Consider the following 23,474-nt stretch of genomic DNA (forward strand, 5'->3'; position numbering starts at 1 on the left):
AAAGTTTAAGAACACCTACTCATTCAAGGGTTTTTATTTATTTTTTACTATGTTCTACATTGTAGAAGAATAGTGAAGACATTAAAACTATGAAATAACACATATGGAATAATGTAGTAACCAAAAAAGTGTTAAACAAATCAAAATATATTTTATATTTGAGATTCTTCAAATAGCCACCCTTTGACTTGATGACAGCTGTGGCAGAAGAATCAGAATGAGTTAGGTAACATAGATAATTAAGATGTCTTACCTGCATAATATGCTTATATGATATGCTTGTAATTAAAATGTATCCCTTCGGACTCTGGTGTTGGCAGTTGCACTTCCTCCCTCAGTTGGGGCTCAGTCACCTGGGGCCCAGAGAGGGGAGAGGTCAGGCTTGTCTTTCACATGTCCCTGTTGCTATGCAGAATATCAGAAAGAGAAGAGGACAGGAGGGAAAAAATGTTTGATATGTGAATGTGTCTTTACCTATTCTAAACCATGTGAATGTGTCTTTACCTATTCTAAACCATGTGAATGTGTCTTTACCTATTCTAAACCATGTGAATGTGTCTGTCCCTATTCTAAACCATGTGAATGTGTCTGTCCCTATTCTAAACCATGTGAATGTGTCTTTACCTATTCTACACCATGTGAATGTGTCTTTACCTATTCTAAACCATGTGAATGTGTTTTTACCTATTCTAAACCATGTGAATGTGTCTTTACCTATTCTACACCATGTGAATGTATCTTTACCTATTCTAAACCATGTGAATGTGTCTTTACCTATTCTAAACCATGTGAATGTGTCTTTACCTATTCTAAACCATGTGAATGTGTCTGTCCCTATTCTAAACCATGTGAATGTGTCTTTACCTATTCTAAACCATGTGAATGTGTCTTTACCTATTCTAAACCATGTGAATGTGTCTTTACCTATTCTAAACCATGTGAATGTGTTTTTACCTATTCTAAACCATGTGAATGTATCTTTACCTATTCTAAACCATGTGAAGGGATGGTGTGATTAATGGGGAGCCAATTACTTGTCTCCACAATGTCTGTGTGCTTGTCACTCCCTCCTTTGGCCTTGGAGTAGATAATGTCTAAGAAAAGATGTGTGTGGTAGTGTCTGGAACCATTGTATGTCATCTCTGATGTTGCACCTATCCTGGGGTAGTGTATGACCTAGAGGCTCACTCCCCTCAGTCAGCTTGTCCAGGCGTGTGGTCAAGAAGGGGTTTTACTTGAGATGGGAGTATCTGGAGTTGACAATCGATCTATGCCATAGAATGAGTTGGTGTTTCTGTGCTATGAAGTACCAGGAACGAGATCGGAGCCACGTCTTAGGGGCCAAACTGAACAATTAGAACAGTGTTCATAGCAAATGCTATCTGGCTGCAGGATATTCCTTTCTCATATATCAAGTCTCACCTTGTGAGCCATTCCACACATCTGTTGTTTGTCATGAAGATTAAAAGGGCGTATCTTTTCTATAAAATATATTTGTATTCTTCCTATGTCAGAGATACTCGTCACAACACTTGGAAGTGTTGAGCCCACAAGCCTCATCATTATAGAAGCAATTGCTCTATGCTTTCCTTATGAATACATTTTAAATAAAGTAATATCCTGATTGGTGATTGACCTTGTTTCTCCTCATTACAGATTAGAATTTCCACGACACAGCTTTGAACACTCTTAACATTTTCTCAACCAGCTTCATGAGGGGTGTAGCCTAGTGGTTAGAGCATTGGACTAGTAACTGAAAGGTTGCAAGTTCAAATCCCCGAGCTGACAAGGTACAAAATCTGTCGTTCTGCCCTTGAATAGGCAGTTAACCCACTGTTCCTAGGCCGTCATTGAAAATAAGAATTTGTTCTTAACTGACTTGCCTAGTAAAATAAAGGTGCAAAAAAATGAGGTAGTCACCTGGAATGCATTTCAATTAACAGGAGTGCCTTCTTAAAAGTTCATTTCTGGAATGTATTTCCTTAATGCATTTGAGCCATTCAGTTGTGTTGTGACCAGTCCATGTCATGGCAAGAACATGTCAAATAAGCAAAGAGAAATGACAGTCCATCATTATGTTAAGACATGAAGGTCAGTTAATCCCGAACATTTCAAGATATTTTAAAGTTTCTTCAAGTGCAGCCGCAAAAACCATCAAGCGATATAATGAAACTGACTCTAATGAGGACCCCCACAGGAATGGAAGACCCAGAGTTACCTCTGCTGCAGAGGATAAGTTCATTAGAGTTACCAGCCTCAGAAATTGCAGCCCAAATAAATTCTTCACGGAGTAACAGACACATCTCAGCATCAACTATTCAGAGGAGGCTGTGTGAATCAAGCCAAATTTCTGCAAAGAAACCACTACTAAAGGACACCAATAAGAAGATGAGAATTGTTTGGGTCAAGAAACACAAGCAATGGACATTAGACCGGTGGAAATGTGTCCTTTGGTCTGGAGTCCAAATTTAAGATTTTTGGTTCTAATCGCCGTGTCATTGTCTTTGCCTCCACAATCCCCTGACCTCAACCAAATTGAGATGGTTTGGTATGAGTCGGGCTGCAGAGTTAAGGTAAATCAGCTAACAAGTGCTCATCATATGTGGGAACTCCTTCAAGACTGTTGGAAAAGCATTCCAGGTGAAGCTAGTTGAGAGAATGGTGACTATTTGAAGAATCTCAAATATAAAATATATTTTGATTTGTTGAACACTTTTTGGTTACTACATGATTCCATATGTGTTATTTCATAGTTTTGATGTCTTCACTATTATTCTACAATGTAGAAAATTGTAAAAATGAAGAAAAACCCTTGAATGAGTAGTTGTTCTAAGACTTTTGACCAGTAGTGTAGCTTGAGAGGATCTGCAGAGAAGGTTGGGAGAAACTCCCCAAATACAGGTGTGCCAAGCTTGTGGCGTCATACCCAAGAAGACTTGATGCTGTAATCGCTGCCAAAGTTGCTTCAACAAAATACTGAGTAAAGGGTCTGAATAGTTATGTAAATGTGATATTTCAGTTTTAAATTTTTATACATTTGCTAAAAAATCGAAAAATACAATTGAATACATTTTAATGTAAGGCTGTAACGTAACAAAATGTAGATAAAGGCAAGCTGTCTGAATACTTTCCGAAAGCACTGTATATATATTTTTTTATGTTTATCTTACATAATATAATGTAATAATGTAAAAGTATGCATTAAGGTGTCTGTAATAGAATAAACAAATATAGATATTAATCAAATCCTTTCTATAGCTTCCAACACATTTTTTTTTTTTACAATTGAGGAGTACCAAGATGGCTGCACAGTGGCTTCAATTCAGTCATCCTGGGTTTATACACATTGTTGACGGCACCATGTCTGTGCATGCCAGTTGATGGAAAAGTACCAGAGCGAAAGAGAGAGAGAGAGAGAGAGAGTAGGGATCTGGTGGGGCGAGACAGTGTTTTCTCTGTCTCATGCAGGCGTCCGGCCTCTCTCTCTCCCCCTCCCTCCCTCCCTCCCCTCCCTCCCTCCCTCCCCCCCTCCCTCCCCTCCGCCCCTTCTCCAGACTCACATCTCCCATCGACAGATTATCAGAAACGTCCGGCCCTGCTTCACCGCGTCAGCTAGAAGCCTCATTCCCCCTGGGGCCAACTAACGCTGACTGTCCATGCATGCATGGGGCTGAGAACACACAGATGGAGACAGAGACACACACATGGACAGAGACACACCCACACCCACACACACACACACACCCACACCCACACACCCACCCACACCCATACCCACACACCCACACCCACACCCACACACCCACCCACACCCACACACACACCCACACACCCACCCACACCCACACCCATACCCACACACCCACCCACACACCCACACACCCACCCACACACCCACACACCCACCCACACCCACACACCCACCCACACCCACACACACACCCACACACCCACCCACACCCACACCCATACCCACACACCCACCCACATACCCACACACCCACCCACACACCCACACACCCACCCACACCCACACACACACCCACACACCCACCCACACCCATACCCACACACCCACACCCACACCCACACACCCACCCACACCCACACACACACCCACACACCCACCCACACCCACACCCACACACACACCCACACCCACACACACACCCACACCCACCCACCCACACACACACCCACACCCACACCCACACACCCACCCACACCCACACACCCACACACCCACACACACCCACACCCACACCCACACCCACACCCACACCCACACACCCACCCACCCACACACACACCCACACACACACCCACACACCCACCCACACACCCACACCCACACCCACACCCACACCCACACCCACACACCCACCCACACCCACACCCACACACCCACCCACACACACACATACAAACAGTCTTTAACTGCCCAAGCTTCTCTGCACCTTTCTGGAATCACATTCCAACGACCTGAGCCCTCCGCTCCTCTCGCCCGTCTCGCCACCTTTTTTTCCCAAGCCTGGAGAAATGTGTTTGTTTTCCGAGCGAGACTGTGTTTTCTGAGGAATCCAAAGAGGCTACCAAAAGGGATTAGGGGGTAGGGGGTTGGTAGAGAGGAGTGGGAGGGGGACAGATGCCAGTCTCCTCATTCTGTGCCACATGCAAACTGGCGCCAAACTGGACAGGCAAAGTGGCCCTGCATCCTGACAATGACCAGACCAGAAACTACACTAGTGCCGTCTGTGTGGTTAGAGGTTGTGCCGTCTGTGTGGTTAGGGGGTCCTGTTGTCTGTGTGGTTAGGGGTTGTGTTGTCTTTGTGGTTAGAGGTTGTGTTGTCTGTGTAGTTAGGGGGTCCTGTTGTCTGTGTGGTTAGGGGTTGTGTTGTCTGTGTGGTGAGGGGTCCTGTTGTCTGTGTGGTTAGGAGTCCTGTTGTCTGTGTGGTTAGGGGTTGTGTTGTCTGTGTGGTTAGAGGTTGTGTTGTCTGTGTGGTTAGGGGGTCCTGTTGTCTGTGTGGTTAGGGGTTGTGTTGTCTGTGTGGTTAGAGGTTGTGTTGTCTGTGTGGTTAGGGGGTCCTGTTGTCTGTGTGGTTAGGGGTTGTGTTGTCTGTGTGGTGAGGGGTCCTGTTGTCTGTGTGGTTAGGAGTCCTGTTGTCTGTGTGGTTAGGGGGTCCTAATGGCTCTTGTCACCTGTGACATATGCCTAGTTTCCTGAAATGGGTGACATAATGTATTGATGACATTCAACACTATCAGCAGTGTATAATCAGTGTGTCCTCTGTCCTTGTACCTCCACATTATTCGGCAGGTAGTCTAGTGGTTAGAGCGTTGGACGAATCTTTGAGCTGAGAAGGTGAAAATCTGTTGTTCTGCCCCTGTACAAGGTAGTTCACCCACTGTTCCTAGGCTGTCATTGGAATAAGAATGTATTCTGACTTGCCTAGTTAGATAAAGGTCAAAAATAAATTCACTATCAACAGATATGAGAATAATCCATAACATTCAGTATAAAGTGACCATCAACCCACACCTGGAAATCATGAGTACAGATGTAGGATCTTAATTTCAGCCAGTTTGCTACCCCAGAAAAATCATTTTGCAGGAACAGATTATGTGAATTATTATGTCTGCACGTACACAGGCAGTGTCACGTTCTGACCCTAGTTATTGTGTCAATTGTTTGTTTTAGTTGGTTAGGATGTGAGTTGGGTGGGCATTCTATGTTTTGTGTGTCTAGGTTGTTTTTCTGTGTTCGGCCTAGTATGGGTCTCAATCAGAGGCAGGTGTCGTTAGTTGTCTCTGATTGAGAATCATACTTAGGTAGCCTGGGTTTCACTGTTGTTTGGTGGGTGGTTGTTTCCGTGTCGGTGTTTTACACCACACGGTACTGTTTTCGTTATTCACGTTACGTTTTGTATGGAGTGTTCAGTTTATGCGTTTAATAAACAACCATGGACACTTATCACGCCGCATATTGGTCCTCCGATACTTCTCGTCTCTCCTCTTCAGACTAAGAGGAGGAAAACCATTACAGGCAGCCTAATTCAATTCTGATTGGTCAAAATACCAATTAGTGGAAAACGATCAGAATTGGGCTGCCTGTGTAAATGCCGTCTAAGTGGATTATAATTTATGGATATTTTTGGGTTGATAGATTTTTTGGGAAGGGAAAATTACAAAAAATGACAAACTTCAGAAGCCTTTTTTAAACCAAATATATATACTCTTTGCCAGATTAATTGAATGAGATCATATTCTCATTTACAGCAACAGATGTGTAATCCAATCCATGTGCTTTATACTCCTACTCTTGGTCCCTCTCTCTTTACCTTTATCTTTCTCTCTCTCCCTCATTCCTATCCTCTCTCTCCCCGTCTCAATCTACTCTCTCCCTCATTCCTATCCTCTCTCTTCCCCGTCTCTATCAATCTCTCCCCCTCATTCCTATCCTCTCTCTTCCCCATCTCTATCAATCTCTCCCCTCATTCCTATCCTCTCTCTTCCCCATCTCTATCAATCTCTCCCCCTCATTCCTATCCTCTCTCTTCCCCATCTCTATCAATCTCTCCCCCTCATTCCTATCCTCTCTCTTCCCCATCTCTATCAATCTCTCCCCCTCATTCCTATCCTCTCTCTTCCCTATCTCTATCAATCTCTCTCCCTCATTCCTATCCTCTCTCTTCCCCATCTCTATCAATCTCTCCCCCTCTCAATCTACTCTCTCCCTCATTCCTATCCTCTCTCTTCCCTATCTCTATCAATCTCTCTCCCTCATTCCTATCCTCTCTCTTCCCCATCTCTATCAATCTCTCCCCCTCTCAATCAATCTCTCCCTCATTCCTATCCTCTCTCTTCCCCATCTCTATCAATCTCTCCCCCTCTCAATCAATCTCTCCCTCATTCCTATCCTCTCTCTTCCCCATCTCTATCAATCTCTCCCCCTCTCAATCTACTCTCTCCCTCATTCCTATCCTCTCTCTTCCCCATCTCTATCAATCTCTCCCCCTCTCAATCTACTCTCTCCCTCATTCCTATCCTCTCTCTTCCCCATCTCTATCAATCTCTCCCCCTCTCAATCTACTCTCTCCCTCATTCCTATCCTCTCTCTTACCCATCTCTATCAATCTCTCCCTCATTCCTATCCTCTCTCTTCCCCACCTCTATCAATCTCTCCCCCTCTCAATCTACTATCTCCCTCATTCCTATCCTCTCTCTTCCCCATCTCTATCAATCTCTCTACCTCATTCCTATCCTCTCTCTTCCCCATCTCTATCAATCTCTCTCCCTCATTCCTATCCTCTCTCTTCCCTATCTCTATCAATCTCTCTCCCTCATTCCTATCCTCTCTCTTCCCCATCTCTATCAATCTCTCCCCCTCTCAATCTACTCTCTCCCTCATTCCTATCCTCTCTCTTCCCCATCTCTATCAATCTCTCCCTCATTCCTATCCTCTCTCTTCCCTATCTCTATCAATCTCTTTCCCTCATTCCTATCCTCTCTCTTCCCCATCTCTATCAATCTCTCCCCCTCTCAATCTACTCTCTCCCTCATTCCTATCCTCTCTCTTCCCTATCTCTATCAATCTCTCTCCCTCATTCCTATCCTCTCTCTTCCCCATCTCTATCAATCTCTCCCCCTCTCAATCTACTCTCACCCTCATTCCTATCCTCTCTCTTCCCCACCTCTATCAATCTCTCCCCCTCTCAATCTACTCTCTCCCTCATTCCTATCCTCTCTCTTACCCATCTCTATCAATCTCTCCCTCATTCCTATCCTCTCTCTTCCCTATCTCTATCAATCTCTCTCCCTCATTCCTATCATCTCTCTTCCCCATCTCTATCAATCTCTCCCCCTCTCAATCTACTCTCTCCCTCATTCCTATCCTCTCTCTTCCCCATCTCTATCAATCTCTCTCCCTCATTCCTATCCTCTCTCTTCCCCATCTCTATCAATCTCTCCCCCTCTCAATCTACTCTCTCCCTCATTCTTATCCTCTCTCTTCCCCATCTCTATCAATCTCTCTCCCTCTCAATCTACTCTCTCCCTCATGCATATCCTCTCTCTTCCCCATCTCTATCAATCTCTCTCCCTCTCAATCTACTCTCTCCCTCATTCCTATCCTCTCTCTTCCCCATCTCTATCGATCTCTCTCCCTCATTCCTATCCTCTTTCTTCCCCATCTCTATCGATCTCTCCCCCTCTCAATCTACTCTCTCCCTCATTCCTATCCTCTCTCTACCCCATCTCTATCAATCTCTCCCTCATTCCTATCCTCTCTCTACCCCATCTCTATCAATCTCTCTCCCTCTCAATCTACTCTCCCTCATTCCTATCCTCTCTCTTCCCCATCTCTTCATCGATCTATCTCTCTCTCTTGCCCTTTTCCACCTTTCTCTCTCACTCCCTTTCTCTCCTTCATCTTCCTTCTCCAACCCTTTTCCTTTCCTCCATCCCCACTTTCTCTTTCCTTTCCTTTCTCCTCCTTTCCTTTCTCCTCCCTCCTCCTCCCTCGCTCCCCCAGCTGTAAGGATGAAGATTGAGAACAGCCTGCCCCGCCCCCAGCTCCCCGAGTCTCCGCCCCAGACAGGCCTGCAGTTCACCGTGGCGACAGAGGAGGACTTTGATGAGATCATGGCCATAAGCCAAGACATCTACGGAGGGCTTGACTACCTACCGACCCGCTACACCGCCTGGCTATCCGAGTCCAACCGCACTGTCATACTGGCCCGCAAGCAGGGCAAAGTGGTGAGAAAAGGTTATAAAGTGTGTCATAAACCTGTTATAGCATGTGTATAAGGGTTCTATTACGGGTGTTATAAGAGTGTTATGAACGCTAACAAGCATGGCTGTCCGAGCTCAGCCGCACCGTCATACTGGCACGTAAGCAGGTCAAAGTGGTGAAAAATGGTTATTAAAGAGTGTTATAAATGTGTTATAGCATGTTTATAAGGCCATTATAAGGGTTGTATTAGAAGCTACCAGTATCTGCTACATCACCTGGCTGTCCGAGACCAACCTGCCGCCACACTACTGCTTTGCACGCAAGCAGGGCAAAGTGTTGTGAGAAGGAGTGACAAGAGCATTACACGGGTGTTACCATAGAAATAGAATCCATGTTAGAAGAGTCCTTAAGGAACCTGTTCTACTTTGGAACCATTGAGAGTTCTATTACCTAGAAACAACCATGAAAAAATGACAAGAAAATTACTCACAAAATGTATTTATTCAGTTGTTCATAATCTCCCTTTTTTTTTTCTTTTCCCCTCTCCTTTCTTCCCCATCTCCTTTATCCCTCTCTTCTTCATTTATCCCATCTTCCCTCAACAGATTGCCCTGGAGTCGGTGTGTGTGATTGACGATGGTGAGACCATGCTGGTGGAGGGGTTACGTGTGGCCCCCCAGGAAAGGGGGAAGGGTGTGGCAGGGGTGCTGCTACGGTTCTGCTCTCAACTGGTCAAGTCCAAGTGGCCTGAGGTGAAGGTGACCAGGCTGACCCGTGACGACCAGCTGGGGCCCAAGGACTTCCAGAAGTACCGCCTCATCACCAAACAGGTAGGTATTGGTTGATTATTTAATTGCTTGGTTGATTGGTTAATTGCTTGGTTGATTGGTTAATTGCTAAGTTGATTGGTTAATTGATGGATTTGTACCATAAGTCAAGTATTCCAAGTTGTCAATTTTGTTTCTAGTTATTTCTATAGTCGTTATATTTGTGACTAGACTCAGACCTGAGTCAAGCCATTATAACTCAAATCTACTTTTGCAGTTTACAAAGAATTGTCAGGGAAGCATGTTTTACCAAAATGACAGATTTAACCTTTCACAATGCTTCATTATGTGATACATTTGATTCACAGTCTATTATCCAACCATACAAGCATCTCTTTACCCTACACCATTTCACCAGTCTTTCTCCCTAAGGGCATACTGCTGGTTCGCTTCAACGCTGAAGATCTCAAGCTCCGGCTCTCCGAACTGGGACCGGTTGTGACCCTTCCCACCTACTCCGAAGGTACCCCCCAGGGTTCTGACACCCCTCTGGTTCCCCCTGTCCTTCTGGACCTCAACGAGGCCCACCAGATGTTCCTCAACTCGGGCCTGATGTCCAACGTGCTCCCCAACGCTACCATCGTCCAGGACTGGCAGCCGTTCAAGCCAGTGCCCAGCAACATGGTCATTCTTCTGAAGAAGGTAAGATTATAATCACAGGAGGACCACAATGGAAATAAGTTAGTTGACTTTATCATGCTTTAGGATTGCAAACTTCTGGAAACTTTCATAAAAATGTGTTTTTAATCATTGCTGATTTTTTGATGTATTGTCGTACTCTCATGGCTGGGGCAACTCTGTATGTATTTCACATTTCTCAAATAAAATTGATGAATTGATTAATTCAAGGACATCGACTGGATGGTGGACGACCGCTACACCCCCACTGTGGCCAGCCTGTGCACCCACCCCTTCTGGGTTCCTGGAGGTCCTCGCGGAGTTGGGACGGACACGTACTACCTCAACATCGACGTGTTTGGCAAGGACATAGGCCTGGTGCTCCATCAGTTCCTGAGTCACCTGAGGCGCCACGCCACCACCCTGAAGGGGCACGTCATGTGCCAGATGTTCCTGGATCCTCCCATGTGGAAACCCATGGCCGAGTTCTGTTGCCAGACACTGAATGTGGAGCTGGTGAAGGAATACACGGAGCAATGCGTGGTCGAGTCGGATGTCGTGTAGCCCAGAGGAAGGAGGAAGAGGAAGAGGAGAGACAAGATGGAAGAAGAAGTAACATGAAATCATTTTAAAAGTTTCCAGAGACCCAATGAACGAATGAACCTAATTCTCTTTAGAAAATGAAAATTTCCCCAAGAAACTTCAGAAGGATTGGCAACAACCTCGCTAAGCAACTATAGCGAAACACCTCAGAAGGATTGGCAACAACCTCGCTAAGCAACTATAGCGAAACACCTCAGAAGCTGCATAATATTTGCAATATGTTTGATTTGAACACTACCGCTAACAGAAATATTTTACACAAAAAAAGGCAGCTACATGAAAAACTTTTGACTAATTAGTTTGAATTATTAGTTTGAATTATTAGTTTGAATTAGCTTCTCACCATTTTTTTTAACCATTCAGTCATTTAAACAAATCTAGCTCTTAACAACAGGATGCTAATGTTATTCCTTTAAAAAAGACAAAAAGACAAATGCAAGCTAGCTTGGAGAATATCATGCCTTTCAATCCTTTTAATGTAAATATAAAGTATAAATATGTACACATTCTGAATTGCAAATAAGTCTGCACAACTCTTGAGGCACTTTATGAAACCATATGGGCTGTTGTGCTAAAGTGCAAGTGATGACGGGAGGAGGAGAGGAGTCGTTTAACTTGTAGAAATACCAGAATATAACTGATTCAGAACGCATCACTCCCATGGTAACGGTAGAAATCCTTATGGACCTAATCTATCCAACACCATATCCCCAAATACTGTCCAACAAACAATAGCCCTTCAGTGAATCTTACAGAGCATTTGCACGCTTATAATTCACACAAAATGGCTGAAACGGAACAGCTATAATTACACTTAGCTTATAACACTAAAACATGGCCAGTTTGCATTTAAAACAATTTCATTTTTTTTTAAACAATTGCTCAGTTGTTTTGTTTTTATGTTTTTAAGCACTTAATCATATTGCTAATTTATTGTTACTTTTCCTCGTGTACTTGAATGCAACCGTAGTATCTAAAGAGGTAATATATTATCAGCAGAAGCTTTCTGGAGGCTTTCTAATACGTAATGTGCAATCCAAGCTTACTCTATAGTACATTGCTAGTAGTGTGCAATCCAAGCTTACTCTATAGTACATTGCTAGTAGTGTGCAATCCAAGCTTACTCTATAGTACATTGCTAGTAGTGTGCAATCCAAGCTTACTCTATAGTACATTGCTAGTAGTGTGCAATCCAAGCTTACTCTATAGTACATTGCTAGTAGTGTGCAATCCAAGCTTACTCTATAGTACATTGCTAGTAGTGTGCAATCCAAGCTTACTCTATAGTACATTGCTAGTAGTGTGAAAAAGGGGGCTGTACTTACTTTACAGTAAACCACAAAGACTAAAACATTTAAACTAATGTAGTTCTGATTGACTTAACATTAACAACATTGTTCAGTAGCTAGAGAAATAATTCCATGGTAAATGTCGCCATCGCAAATATTAGCTGACAACCTTTGTAAAGACTGAATTGTAGTCCTTCATCAACATAGACTCAGTCATCAGACATGCTGTGAAACAGCCCTCTGAAACCATTTTAAGCTTCGTAGCCACTCTAAGATGCTTCATAACCCCTCTACGAAGCTCCATAGCTACCCTAAGAAGCTTCATAAGCTTTGGGACATGATCAGAGCTCAGATAAGCAAATGGGACACCCTTTGCTCTCGAAAGTTTCATAACCACTCTACTAAGCTTCATAGCCACTCTAAGAAGCTTTATAAGCTTTCGGCTCTTGAACATTCCCTTTAAGACATGATGCCCTTGACACTATGTAGCACTGAACGAGCCTACATTGCAACCCCCAACTTGAGACTAAAACCACTACAGATCAGTTACTGGCCACTTCACTGACTCCAACCTGCCCTCGTTGTAAAAGGGACCTTGTTGTAAAGGATGAAATGGACGGAGGAAGAGAATAGCTTTTTATTTTTTGGTAGACTGATCAGTGGTTTGCCTGTCTTTCCCTGACTCTAAAGGATGAACGCACTCACCCATGATAAATGAAGGATTTAGGACTGGATCAATATCGGACGATGGATGAGATGCCTGGAGAAATTGGAATGAAGAATGAAGCAAATGACATACCGGATTCCATATTCTTCAAACCAACAAAACAATACTTTGTCAAGGCTGACAATGATTTTCTCAGTTCTCTGAGAAGCACTTCCTATTTTTTCCACCGATCGAAGAAGCAAACATGGACTGACCCCCCTTCTTTTGCTGTGGCGAGTCGTGAGGAAGCCAAAGATGAAGATGAAGATGTGAGTTGCCTGACTCCAGTGGCGAAGAGAAGAAGCAGTACACAATCATTCCTACACCACCCCACCCTTGTCTCTAAAGGCATTCCCCTACACAACGTACGAAACCCCACATGAAACCCCCCCAATCAAATCATTTCTAAGAAATTCTCCATCATATGGGAAGGTGGAGCTTTTCCTCACAAGCCCATACAACCCCTCTCTCTGTCCATCTCTCCTCATGAATAGATTGAAGACCAATTTAAAGCCACTGAGTTTAAAACATCACTATGTAGGTTATATAAATCTCTTGGCTGGTCAAAGGTAATGTTCCCTGGATGCACTGTCGTATCCATGCCGACCATCTGGTGTATGTAAATGATCTTGGAGAGCGTGCTTTCCTGCTGCTAGTGTGTGCCCACAAGACCAGATGATTTACCAAACGTATTGTTCAGAAAACCGCATAGTTAAATTTCTCCCAATTTTTTTTAAAGCTGGTTTGAACAATTCAGATTTTGGCTTCGTAGGCTACGCCACAACACGAGAGTAGTCGTTTTGAATTTACCTTGGTGGTGGTTGGACATTTAATGAATAGAGCTCAGTGTATTTACAAAAAGGTCACTGAGATGGGAGAATATGAGCTAATTTGTCTCTTTGATTTTAAAAACATTTGAACAACTCCAGTCCAGTCCACACCCCATATCTGTGTCTGTCGGACTGCACGATTGGCAAATGGAAAGCAGTTCTACTGTTACTTCATGTTCTCCTTATCTCGCCATGGTAAAGTTAAAAGCATCTGAGTGCGAGTGGGGAGTGGGATTTTATAATTCCACAGTGTCACGGTGGTGTTGGTGTTAGTGGCGGTAGTGGACTTTGCATGGTCACAGACACACAGTGTTGCATTGTATGACTGCCGATATACCCTGCATAGTCCACAGATCCACAGATCAACTGATCCAATGGCTTTCCAAGACCATATGGCTAAAATGGATACCAGTACACACCGCAGCACGTCCAGGGATACGACAGGTTGGAGGGTATTTGGTTGGAGGGTGAACACAATCTTTGATATGATGCACACAGACATGTATTAAAAACTTAAAAACGATTCCCACAGCCTCACCATGCCCATGCAGTCTATTGCCCAAATGCCCACTACTTACCCACCCAACAACATGTTCTAATCAATGTTGTATCCACTACTACGATAGAGACAAGGTTGTTGTCATTCAAACTGCCTCAGTCCTCAACATACCCATCCAGTGAAGACTATATCCCACCTCCATCTTCATACGGACTAGACATGATGGTTTTTATCTTAATTGTTGTCTGGTGAATTGGTGGTTTGTCACCTGGTATATTTCTGTACTGTATATTTCTATATTTGACATGCAGATATATGCACAGTGTTTCAGGGGGATGTGAATGTTGAAATAAGATGCAGTACTGTAGGTGTCTTTTGTCTTGTTCTTAAAGGTATGTTTTGTGTGTTTGAGGGAAAGCTCCAAGGAGAATGTTTGGCAGAGATCCAAGGAGATTTGATTGGTTATAGGGTGCTCCAAATCTGATAATTCCGGACTCATTCCAGAATTAAAATAATTCCGGGCACTCTTAAAAGATTATGTAGCAGTACAAGTCATCCACTGTTGCAACATGGGAACTCTCCTTCTTCCCTTGTCCCCCATTCCACACACACAGCCGAGAGAACAAATGGTGTTGAACCAACAGCTTTGGGAATAGATATGATGAACATGGTGGATATTTAAGGGTTTCCTAAAGCACTGTGTATTAGTACGTGACATGCATTTTACATGTGAAAGATACTGTATGGTTATGTACTAAACCAGGAGGAGGGTATTTAATGCTCTCTCTTGATTAGGGGGTTCTTAACACAATGAGGTTACTGTTACTGCACTGTGCTGCCATTGAGTCGGAGCTCGGTCTGAGGGCGGTAGAGTAAGCACTTTGTTCAGCCGATTCATTGGCTCTCTGCTGCTGTGATAATGTCGGGGAGGGCAGCAGGGTGAAGTGAAACCCAAAGGATGTGACATCAGTCATTCATAGTTCTAACTGAACAGCTGGTGTGTTCTGATGTGTTCTGTCGCGCTGTCATCGTCGTCAAGGTCGATGTTAATCAGCCACTGTTATGGAGCAAACGTTAGATTGAGACTAAACACCCTATGTGTCATCAGTTCAAGCGCACTGTGCTTGTCCATTGCCGCGACAGACGAAGAACTATTATTGAATAATTTATCGTTATGAATCTGATTGCATGCTTAGTTCTATATTTGCTGATTAAACATAAATATCATATTCCCCCCCCCAAAAAAAATATTTATTTTTATTAATTAAGACATTAACGATCAAGTTTGATGTACAAACCGTACTTCATCTGATGGCTGGTTATCATTTAGCTGTGACTCTGTGTTCTCTAATTGTACAAATGTATGCAGGTGTTCTTTGTGTTTAAAAAAAAAATACTAATGATTTCCTCTTATATACCTTGTATTCCACCCATCCCATTCTTTTCATTTTAATTCCTCACCGCTTTTCACTTTGTTCTTAAAACCGTCACAACATTTAATCTCTTTAAATCTATATTTGGTCATTTTGAATACGGACACACTTGCAGTATTATAAACAGCTGGAGCTGAGATGAAGTAGATGAATGCGAGTTGCTACAGTTCTTAGCATTTTGTCTGACAGAAAGTGTGACAGGTGCCATGGTGACGTGGTTGAAACAGACGGGAGAAAGTTCAGAGATGAGCTTCTATTGATAACATAGACTGATCCCAGATCTGTTAGCGTTTTGGCCAACTCCTCTGTCTATGATAGTCAGACAAATTTGGCTGAAGTACGTACTGATCTCGGACCATTATAGTGGCTCGTTTTAGTAGTTATGGCTATGCTTGGTGGTGAAGAAGGGGAGAGTAAACCGAAACCCTCATCCCTCATTTATGAAATGGTGGAGGTGGAGGTCATAAAGATGAGGGGGATGGAGGACGGAGAGGTCAGGGAGAGAGGGAAGGAGGGATGGTGTGGGTGTTGAGGAGGAGGAGATTAGGGAGTTTCTCTCTGTCTCTTATTGTAGTACCTAAGAGGCAAAACCAGGGGAGGATGGTTACAGTAGGTTACAGAACCCTGAAAAAGTCTATGAAGCTTTGTCGCCAAGCTAAGATGCTTTATAACCACTCTATGAAGCTCCACACGGTAGAGTCTGACCTTTAACCCACATGCACAGTATGTGGGTAAAAGTTCAGACAAAAACGTGGGGGAGACAGAGATAGCAACAGTAGGGAGAGGTGAATGACAATAGAGGACCAGGCCGGTCAAACTATTTATATCTACTACATTGTTATGTATCCACACTATGTACCCTTCTAGTGTCTAGGGCAGAGCACATGACTTCCTGGTTCTCTAGCTACCCATGGACAGCAGGTGTAAAACACCGGTGACAATTTATCACTCACAACGCTGACACTTAGACACTGACTAGACCAGAGCTCTCCAACCCTGTTCCTGGAGAGCTACCCTCCTGCAGCTTTTAACACCAGTTGTAACTAACCGGATTTAGCTTATCAACCAGCTGGGTTATTAGAATCAGGTTCGCCGGTTTAGGGTTGGAGTGAAATCCGTGAGGACGGTCGCTCTCCAGGAACAGCGTTGGAGATCCCTGGTCTAGAGTCAGTGTGTCCAAATGTCAGCGTTGTGAGTGATAGACTGTCACCAGTGTTTTACGCCTGCTGCCCATGGGTAGCTAGAGAACCAGGAAGTCAAGTTAAAGCTGTTCTGTTTGCAGACTGAGGCTGTGTTCAGAGTGAACATCTATTCCCTACATAGTGCACACTAGGCAATAGTGTGCCATTTGGGACGCACAATCAGTGTCCTTTCCAAGCTAAAATACATTTGTCTTATCGTTGAATCCCCTATGGTGAGGTGAGAGCCAGCAAGGTTTGTATTTATATCTATAGGCTAACTCCACATGAGATGGAGTTGAAGGCCCGTCACCTGCTGATATTAGGATACATGATACAGTTAGGCCCCTTAAACACACACTCACACACACACACACACACTTTATACACAGACAGAAGAGTCTATTCCTCTCCTAAACTGCTTACTGCTTAGCCAGTGACATTTAAGAGGCTACGACGACAGTTAGCTAGAGTTTCAGATTTGTGTGTGGGTGCATGTGTAGGTGTGTGTGTGAGTGAGTGCGTGTCTGTGTGTGTAATCTGTCGATGTGTCACAGTGTCTGGTTGCACGGCGAGAGGCACAGAGACCCTTTTCAGACAGATTTCTCAGCTGGTTGTGAATGGAAAGTCTTGTTGTGTCCCAAATGGCACCATGCTACCTATGTAGGGTACTACTTTTAACTAGGGCCCATAGGGAATAGGGCGAGATTTAGGGCGACAACTCTGCGAAGGAGAGAACGGGGGGAAGGGGCAGAGGAAAAAGAGGGAAGGGGGAGAGGTTAGGGAAAAGAGAGAGAGTTTTTCAGGTGCTTGTTGTGGGTTTTGGAGAGAGACAGATTGGTACCTACAGTACTGTCTGGTTTTATGGCTGTTGGAAGCTGCTGCTGGTGAAAGTGGTTTTGGCTGGGTGTTTAATAAGGATCTAGGACTGCGTGGAATGGATTCAAACAGCTGTCTCGACCAGTTATTGGGATCGAGTAGCCACGAGTAATGTAGATGTACACACACACACACACACACTTGCAACATATGTAACACACACACACCCACACCCACACACACACACTTGCACATTTAACACATTTAAAAACTATTTTTTCACAATCCTATTTTTCTATATCTTCTAAATTAGTAAAAGCAAAGACCCTAATGCATGTTTTATTATGGCCTTTCAACTTCAGAAAGGGCTGCTGAATTTATATTTCATTTTGTTCTCGGTTTTTCATCCATTCATTTATTTGTTTATTTCTCCTTCTTTTAACCCTCTGTATTCAGACACATCTTAATCTATGACAAAGATTAGGATAATTTTGTGACCCCATTTTTATCTGAACCTGGGAAAGGAATCAAGAAGAAAAGCACAAATGAACCCTTGATTGCCTGACTACTAGCAAATATAAAGTCTTTGCCAAATTATAAATTCAACTAAAACCACCATCAAAACAAAACTGAAAATAAACTGGAAAGACACAACAAAACTGAAAAGGCAGCTGGAATTGACCAGTGGGTACAAGCTTTTGAAGTATGTTCTTCTTAATGTCCTGCTTAAGGGAAAAACGAAGAAAAAACCCTTGTGAGAAAAAAAACAAATCTAATCTTACTACTTGGCCATACTGCACCATGCCAATGCCTCTTTTGTGAACAACTACTGTATGTGTGCTCTTGTGCAATTATCTCTTATGTTACTGTTGATGCGAAATACTGTAAGGAACATGGGAGTGGTAGAAACCGTAGGAATAGAAACATGGCCGCTGTTACTGTTGATTTGAATGTGAATGGCCGTTCTAGGAATTCTATTTAGAAGGGTGAGAAACGCAGCTGGACCTTCTACCCTATCAATCTGTGACCATGCATATAGCCCAAGTGTTGTGATACCTAATGATGCTAACCGTGCTACATGCATGTTATCCAACCCAAATTATCATCTGACTGTCCTGCATATACAGTACAGTAATATATGTGGCCTGGTCACGTTCGTGTGTACATTGTAAATAACCTAAAAGGCAGAAAACAAGACACAGCATATTGTAATTTTGTACGTTTGAACAGAGATTTTAGATGCTATGTGCAAGATAAAAACAAACACTAAAACACAGTTTCTGGTTACGTCTCCACACCCAAGTTCTGAAAACGTTTTATATGGGGAATGATTTTTCTGTAACACCAGATGTAAAGGGGGGGAGGGTAGATTTCTGTGTGACACCAGACATGGTCATTCAGTGGGTTTTCATTCAATTCAATTCAAAGTTATTAGAGCTTTGTGATGAAATAGTCCACCAGCACATTCATTCCTTAGGTAATGTTGAGTGAATAATCTTACTCCGTTTCCTTATTTATTTCTTCTTCACATCCAAACATGTAAAGAAAAGAAACAGCATATTATTCCCTTTATAAGGTGGAATCCACCTGAACACTGGGGTTTTTGGGGTCTGAAGTCGTACCAAAGACTTCTCAGATGGTCTCCCAAGGCAACGCAGCAAAGACCCAACTGTCAATCTATATATTATTGTTATCAGAATCAGCTTTGGTTATCTATGATAACAAGTTCCAAACACAGCTTCTCTGTACGACCTACTATACAAATTCTCCTAAATGTACCTGTGCAGAAATTGACCGATTCCAATAACTGCTGAGCCTGAAAGAGATTTAACAATAATTAGAGATATTTTGAGATTAGATATATCTGGATACGCTGAATAATCAAATTAAACAAACAGACAGCTGAGGTCAAAGACATGGCCTCTGTTGCTCATGATTGTTTTTATTTTTCAACAACAAAAAATATTCACACTTACCTTGCCAAGCTTTCACTATAGCGGTCCAACTAAATGACCAATGTCTGAATAAACACACATACCTTATATAGATTTAGGTTAGATGAAAATGCCCAGACCTTGACCCCTGCTCGGAACCACCAAGGTCATAGGTCAAAGGTCATAGAGCAAAGGTTATGGTTCCGGAGTTTTCATTTAGCCCTTTTTCCTTGATATGGCTGCAGCTGTTGAGTATCCGCTAGAGTTTCATGATTATATACGGACGCACAGTACAGTGTAAAATATATTGTACGTTGAAGCCTATATGTCATTGACTCACAGTTATAACAGGTTATAACCAAGATCCTGTGAGATAAAATACAGGATATATATTCATTTATCTTGTAACTTTACAGTTTTAAATCATTTTAGTGAGACTTCTTATTGGATTCACAGCTGTGTGTCTGTCGAGGTGGTAAATACAGTGGTCATGCCATTTGAAGGTACGTTGGTAATCTGGAAAAAATGTATCATTTTTTTTTCTTGGTCCTTCTATTCATTTTAATATTTTATTTTATACCCAACTTTCTCTGCTTATTCTCAAGCGGTGATTTGGAGATTATTTTTTCTTCTCATTTTTAAAATGTATTATTATGTTTTTTGATTGTCATTATTTTTCAGTTATCAGAAGCTATTTTTTTTTGTGAGACTGAGATGCAAAACTATTTTAAATACAATACTTAAAAAAACGACTTTACAATCTACGAGAGATCTATGGGATGTGTTTTTTTTCTCTCCAATTCGGATGCAAAAATGTGTGTATGTTGGGGATTGACGATGGGTATGGAACAGAAACATGTGGCTAGGTTTACACGGAGTCCACCACACTCAGCATAATACTTAAGAAACGTCTTAAGACAATACGTAAGATGCTAATTAATAAGATATGCATTTTTACTTTGTCTAGGGCAATACTTATTCCTGTTTTGACCTAATATTCGAGTTATGCATTTTTTTTAGTTGTCAAAGCTAGGCAGGTTAGCTAGTATTATTAACGTTGTAAAAACTAGACAGGTTAGCTAGTATTATTAACGTTGTAAAAACTAGACAGGTTAGCTAGTATTATTAACGTTGTAAAAACTAGACAGGTTAGCTAGTATTATTAACGTTGTAAAAACTAGACAGGTTAGCTAGTATTATTAACGTTGTAAAAACTAGACAGGTTAGCTAGTATTATTAACGTTGTAAAAACTAGACAGGTTAGCTAGTATTATTAACGTTGTATAAACTAGACAGGTTAGCTAGTATTATTAACGTTGTATAAACTAGACAGGTTAGCTAGTATTATTAACGTTGTAAAAACTAGACAGGTTAGCTAGTATTATTAACGTTGTATAAACTAGACAGGTTAGCTAGTATTATTAACGTTGTATAGATATTAATGTTGTGCTACTATTATTTTGGGGGAAAGTATAGACTTAGGTATGGGGCACAGGATAGATGTTAAAGTTAAATAACACACCTCACAGACACACACTCCCAAAATGATTTTTCTGTGTAAACCTAGCCATATACTTACATGGAATACAATTTTTTGAATGCTTTATAATCATAAAGTGATGGCTACAAACGGGTTAGTAGTAGTATTTAGTGATAAAAAAATATATATTTTTAATTTTGCTTGCATTTATATAATATTGTTGTAGTAGTAGTAATACTGTAAAAAAATGTGTACATTTCAACATACCTTCCTTTCTCTCCATTCTCTGGATAAGTAGTTTAATCAAGGACATTTTAACATCTACAAACATATAAACCTTATTAAGTGTATTTTGCAACATTGTTAAGGACAAAACAGCCGTGGAACACAGTAACTTTGTTTAATTATAGAAACTATTGTGAAGTCCAGGCTGTTTATGTATGTAGTAGTATTTGAGTAGTATTTTTGTAGTAGTATATTCTGAGATGAAGTAATGATGAAAGTAACAAACATGGCAGAAATGCATATTGTTAGAAAATGAAACTCCGCACTACAGACGGACGTTTTCAAAAGTTCTTTGTTGATTGTTTCTTTATTATCATTTTTGTTCTTTTTAAAAAATTTATTTTTTACTTTCTCTGTTCAGATTTTTGCCTTTGTTAGGTGTTGTTAGCTAAAAAGAAAACATTTTTTAAAAACGAAACAACAAGTGCATGTCAGAATGTTAAGCTCTTTCTATATATTAAAAGAGCTCACTTTTTGTGTTAGAGTTACGGAAATTTACAAGGACAAAAAAAAGAAAAGAAAACAAGAGAAATAAAGGTGGGGTGGTGAGATGTGTGTGTTTTACAGGGGCACAAACAAACAAAACGCCAATACCACGTCAGAGTGTTATTACCCATCGCAATGTACAAACACACAAACAGACACAGAATTTTCCCCCAAGCACTTCTAGCCTACCCAATTGACCAAAACTGGCATATATCATTTTCTTTCTTCACATTTTACAGTTACATTTTAAGATAGCTATTTTAAGATAGCTAGGTGAGACAACCACATATGTCAATTATAGTAAGTACATTTGAGAGTGTGTTTACAATCAAACACACAAACACAGTAGAATGTTGTGTGGGTTGTAATCGACGTTAAGTTGACATTTGGGTAAAAACGTTTGTAAACCTTGTCTGAAATGTTGAAACTAAAAGGGGCTTGATGGGTGGATGGTTTCTGAAATGGTGAAACTAAAAGGGGCTTGATGGGTGGATGGTGTCTGAAATGGTGAAACTAAAAGGGGCTTGATGGGTGGATGGTTTCTGAAATGCTGAAACTAAAATGGGCTTGATGGGTGGATGGTTTCTGAAATGGTGAAACTAAAAGGGGCTTGATGGGTGGATGGTGTCTGAAATGGTGAAACTAAAAGGGGCTTGATGGGTGGATGGTGTCTGAAATGCTGAAACTAAAAGGGGCTTGATGGGTGGATGGTGTCTGAAATGGTGAAACTAAAAGGGGCTTGATGGGTGGATGGTGTCTGAAATGCTGAAACTAAAAGGGGCTTGATGGGTGGATGGTTTCTGAAATGCTGAAACTAAAAGGGGCTTGATGGGTGGATGGTTTCTGAAATGCTGAAACTAAAAGGGGCTTGATGGGTGGATGGTTTCTGAAATGCTGAAACTAAAAGGGGCTTGATGGGTGGATGGTTTCTGAAATGCTGAAACTAAAAGGGGCTTGATGGGTGGATGGTGTCTGAAATGCTGAAACTAAAAGGGGCTTGATGGGTGGATGGTGTCTGAAATGGTGAAACTAAAAGGGGCTTGATGGGTGGATGGTGTCTGAAATGCTGAAACTAAAAGGGGCTTGATGGGTGGATGGTTTCTGAAATGGTGAAGCGAAAAGGGGCTTGATGGCTACATTACACATGACATTATAGTCATTTAGCAGACACTCTTATCCAGAGAGACTTACAGTAGCAATTAAGGTTAAGTGCCTTGCTCAAGGGCACATTGGCAGATTCGAACAAGCAACCTTTTGGTTACTGGCCCAATGCTCTTAACCGATACACTCTTAGAAAAAAGGTTGTCGCTATAGGAGAACCCTTTTGGGTTCCATGTAGAACTCTGTATAGAAAGGGTTCTTCATGGAAGCCAAAATGGTTCTTCCTGCAAACAAAAAGGGTTCTTTAAAGGGTCCTCCTATGGGGATAGCCAAAAACCCCTTTAAGGTTCCAGATAGCACCTTTTTTCCTAAGAGTGTAGGCTACCAGCGCTGATTGTCATTACTTTACATATTTCAATGGGAGACAATGGATTTTCCCATCAAAGTACCATGAAAAATACGGTGTGGATTTTGGGTCACGCATGCACACACACACACGCTTACACATTTGCATCACAACCTTGGCCCTAACACTGGGTTTGACAGAGCCATTACTAAACAACAGTATAGCCAAGCACAGTGGTATATATGCCTCAGGGACACAGTCGATGTTGGAACTCAATGTTTAATGCAAATGGAAAACGAGGTGGTCGAT

At 42.1% G+C, this 23,474-nt stretch overlaps 1 protein-coding gene across 2 annotated transcripts in view; it reads left to right on the top strand.

The window, feature by feature from the left end:
* Positions 1–21,783, top strand: part of LOC109906316 (histidine N-acetyltransferase-like) — a 39,746-nt gene extending 17,963 nt beyond the window's left edge. Inside the window, exons 2-6 of one of the 2 annotated variants that reach the window (XR_004203355.1) lie at positions 8,531–8,754; positions 9,337–9,561; positions 9,931–10,200; positions 10,408–20,504; positions 20,542–21,783. Coding sequence is in view for 1 of the 2 variants with exons in the window: in XM_020503962.2 (XP_020359551.1) it covers positions 8,539–8,754; positions 9,337–9,561; positions 9,931–10,200; positions 10,408–10,740 (1,044 nt within the window). In the remaining variant the exon portion in view is untranslated. Of the gene's footprint in view, positions 1–8,530; positions 8,755–9,336; positions 9,562–9,930; positions 10,201–10,407 lie in introns of both variants that reach the window. The other variant, XM_020503962.2, reaches the window with a different exon arrangement.
* Positions 21,784–23,474: the final 1,691 nt, after the last annotated feature.

The sequence above is a fragment of the Oncorhynchus kisutch genome, linkage group LG16 (genome assembly GCF_002021735.2).
Source record: "Oncorhynchus kisutch isolate 150728-3 linkage group LG16, Okis_V2, whole genome shotgun sequence".
NCBI classification, from domain to species: Eukaryota; Metazoa; Chordata; class Actinopteri; order Salmoniformes; family Salmonidae; genus Oncorhynchus; species Oncorhynchus kisutch.